Source organism: Penaeus chinensis, chromosome 42, assembly GCF_019202785.1.
Source record: "Penaeus chinensis breed Huanghai No. 1 chromosome 42, ASM1920278v2, whole genome shotgun sequence".
In the NCBI taxonomy this organism is placed as follows: Eukaryota; Metazoa; Arthropoda; class Malacostraca; order Decapoda; family Penaeidae; genus Penaeus; species Penaeus chinensis.
In genome coordinates this window covers 2130989-2133488 of record NC_061860.1, presented here as the reverse complement: position 1 = coordinate 2133488, position 2500 = coordinate 2130989, and the positions used below count along the sequence as shown (strand labels likewise).

The 2500-nt window shown below is 32.1% G+C and overlaps 1 protein-coding gene across 3 annotated transcripts in view; it reads right to left on the bottom strand.

Moving 5' to 3' along the window:
- The window catches only part of LOC125047989 (protein kinase shaggy-like), a 61179-nt gene that overhangs the window by 14975 nt on the left and 43704 nt on the right, over nucleotides 1–2500 (bottom strand). For all 3 annotated transcript variants that reach the window (XM_047646553.1, XM_047646552.1, XM_047646554.1), the window contains exons 5-6: nucleotides 386–623; nucleotides 1–82 (exon numbers count right to left, since the gene is read on the bottom strand). The exon at nucleotides 1–82 is cut by the window's left edge and continues 112 nt beyond it. In XM_047646553.1, coding sequence (XP_047502509.1) covers nucleotides 1–82; nucleotides 386–623 — 320 coding nt within the window. The remainder of the gene's footprint in view (nucleotides 83–385; nucleotides 624–2500) is intronic.

Below are 2500 nucleotides of genomic sequence, written 5' to 3'. Positions count from 1 at the left end.
AACTGGTCCACACCCGAGTCGCCTGGGAATATAGGCTGCCCGAGGAGAAGTTCCGCTAAAACGCATCCTGCACTCCATACGTCTGTTGATTAGCAAAATAGAGTAAGTCTACGATTAATACACTTCAATGTTCAATATTCAGTGAGAAAGTCAGTGAATGTGAGTGTGTTATTTTTTTTTTAGAGAAGGGATTGTATGATTGTGTAATAAAATGCATGTATGATAGCAATAAAGCAAGAAACAGAGAAATGTGTTATATCTATAATAACAGACTCTAGGGATAAAAGATAGTTCAGTTTCGGTTACAAATAACAAAAATCCCCCAAAAGAGCAATAAAAGATGTAGTAAATGCAATCCCAATTCCAAACCATTTAATAAACTTACCAATATTGGTGGTATAATCAGTTGCCCCAAATATGAGTTCTGGAGCCCTATAATAGCGGGAGCAGATGTACGATACATTGGGTTCTCCGCGAACCAAATGTTTGGCACTCCCAAAGTCACATAGTTTGAGAACACCCGTTTCTGGGTCCAGGAGAAGGTTCTGTGGCTTTATATCACGATGACAGACACCCAGGGAGTGAATATAGGCAAGGCTTCGGAACAACTGGTACATATACAACTGGAACGAAAAGCATGTATATTATTTCTGAGCGATGAATGACTAACTAGAATACAAAAACATACATATATTGAAATGGTGGGTAAAGGTACAATTGGGAAATTTGTGAAGATAATATTGGAAGCCAAATAAGGAAACGAAAAGCAGGGAAACACAAGATTATGCAGGAAGCCTTCTTGGTCTATGGTTTCATTCCTATGCTTTTGGAATAATAAGGTTTCCCAGCTTTCCTTCTTTCTTCTTTTCTTTCTCTTTCTTATTTCTTTCTATTTTCTTTTTTTCTACAAGTGGCATGAGACAAAAATCATGGATACAACAGGATATCCAGCTTTACTTCATCTGAGATAGATGTGCTTCTGACTAAAGAGCACACACAAATAAATATCACGGGAGAATTAAGGAAGGAGGGAAGAGGGAGAAAGAAAGAAGAAAGATAAGAAAAAATTATGGGACCAACAGGGAACACACAATCATGCCAACGATATTTTCATTTTACAGCTTCATGTCTGCAAACTACAAACAGGTATGGTCTTCGGTGTAATCCATCTTGTGCTTCCATTCTTACTGTGCTTCCTAAAACATATTTAGTAGGAACCTTAAATATAAATATGAGATTTATTCACAAAGTTTTGAGCACTGCACTGATGCAATCATAGGTACAGAATATGCTTTACTCATTTCATCAAAGCCAAGACGTATTGAACAGGTTGGTCAGAACAATTTGAAATAACTGTTATTCAATTACGTTGTATTCAGCCAATCATCATCTTTGCAAGTACACTTTGCTTCTATAAAAATAAGCATAACAATAAGTACTATAAAGAGATGCTATATCAGACGGTAATGATGAATTAGGTTTGGTAATTCCAAACTTGGGAACTCTGTCACTGAAGTCCAAACTTGATTACTGAACCTAATTTTGGCAAACTGAAGTGACAGACTAAAGCAGGGGTCTCAACCTGGGTTACACTTGAACTTTTGAAAGGGCACATGGGGGAAATTAAATAATAACCATATTGTAAACTGCTGAGCAATGTGTAGTGTACGCTTATAACAGTGCACACCATGAACAATGAAGAACAAGCACAAATTCATCTGATAAAGAGAGCAGCCAAGAAAGTGAACTCTCCTTCTCCCTTCATGTTACAAAACTACATAAATGTATCAATCCAATAAAATTATCATTTGTATATATTCCCTATATAATCTTTCTACCCACCCATTTCAAAATAGAAAAGGATTCTTAATTTATTGGGATGCACAAGGAGTAAAAAGGAAGAAAAAGGAGAGGAAACCCTTTGACTCTCATTACACTGAGCTGGCAATTTATTATAACTTTGGGAAGAACTTGATGTTCAACAAATATGAAATTCCTCAATGGAAATTTCAAATTTCTACTCAGATTCTCATGCAGAATGGCAAGTCACTCAGAAGTCATGCCTTTTCCTGTTCTGGAATATATGTATATATATACATATGTGTATATATATATATATATATATATATATATATATATATATATATATATATATATATATATGTATATATAAGTATATATACATATATATATGTATATATAAGTATATATAAGTATATATATGTATATATATGTATATATACATATATATATGTATATATATGTATATATACATATATATATATATATATATATATATATATATATATATATATATATGTATATATACCTATATGTATATATATGTATATATACCTATATGTATATATATGTATATATACATATATATGTATATATACATAAATATATGTATATATACGTATATATGTGTATATATACACATATATATGTGTATATATACACATATATATGTGTATATATACACATATATATGTGTATA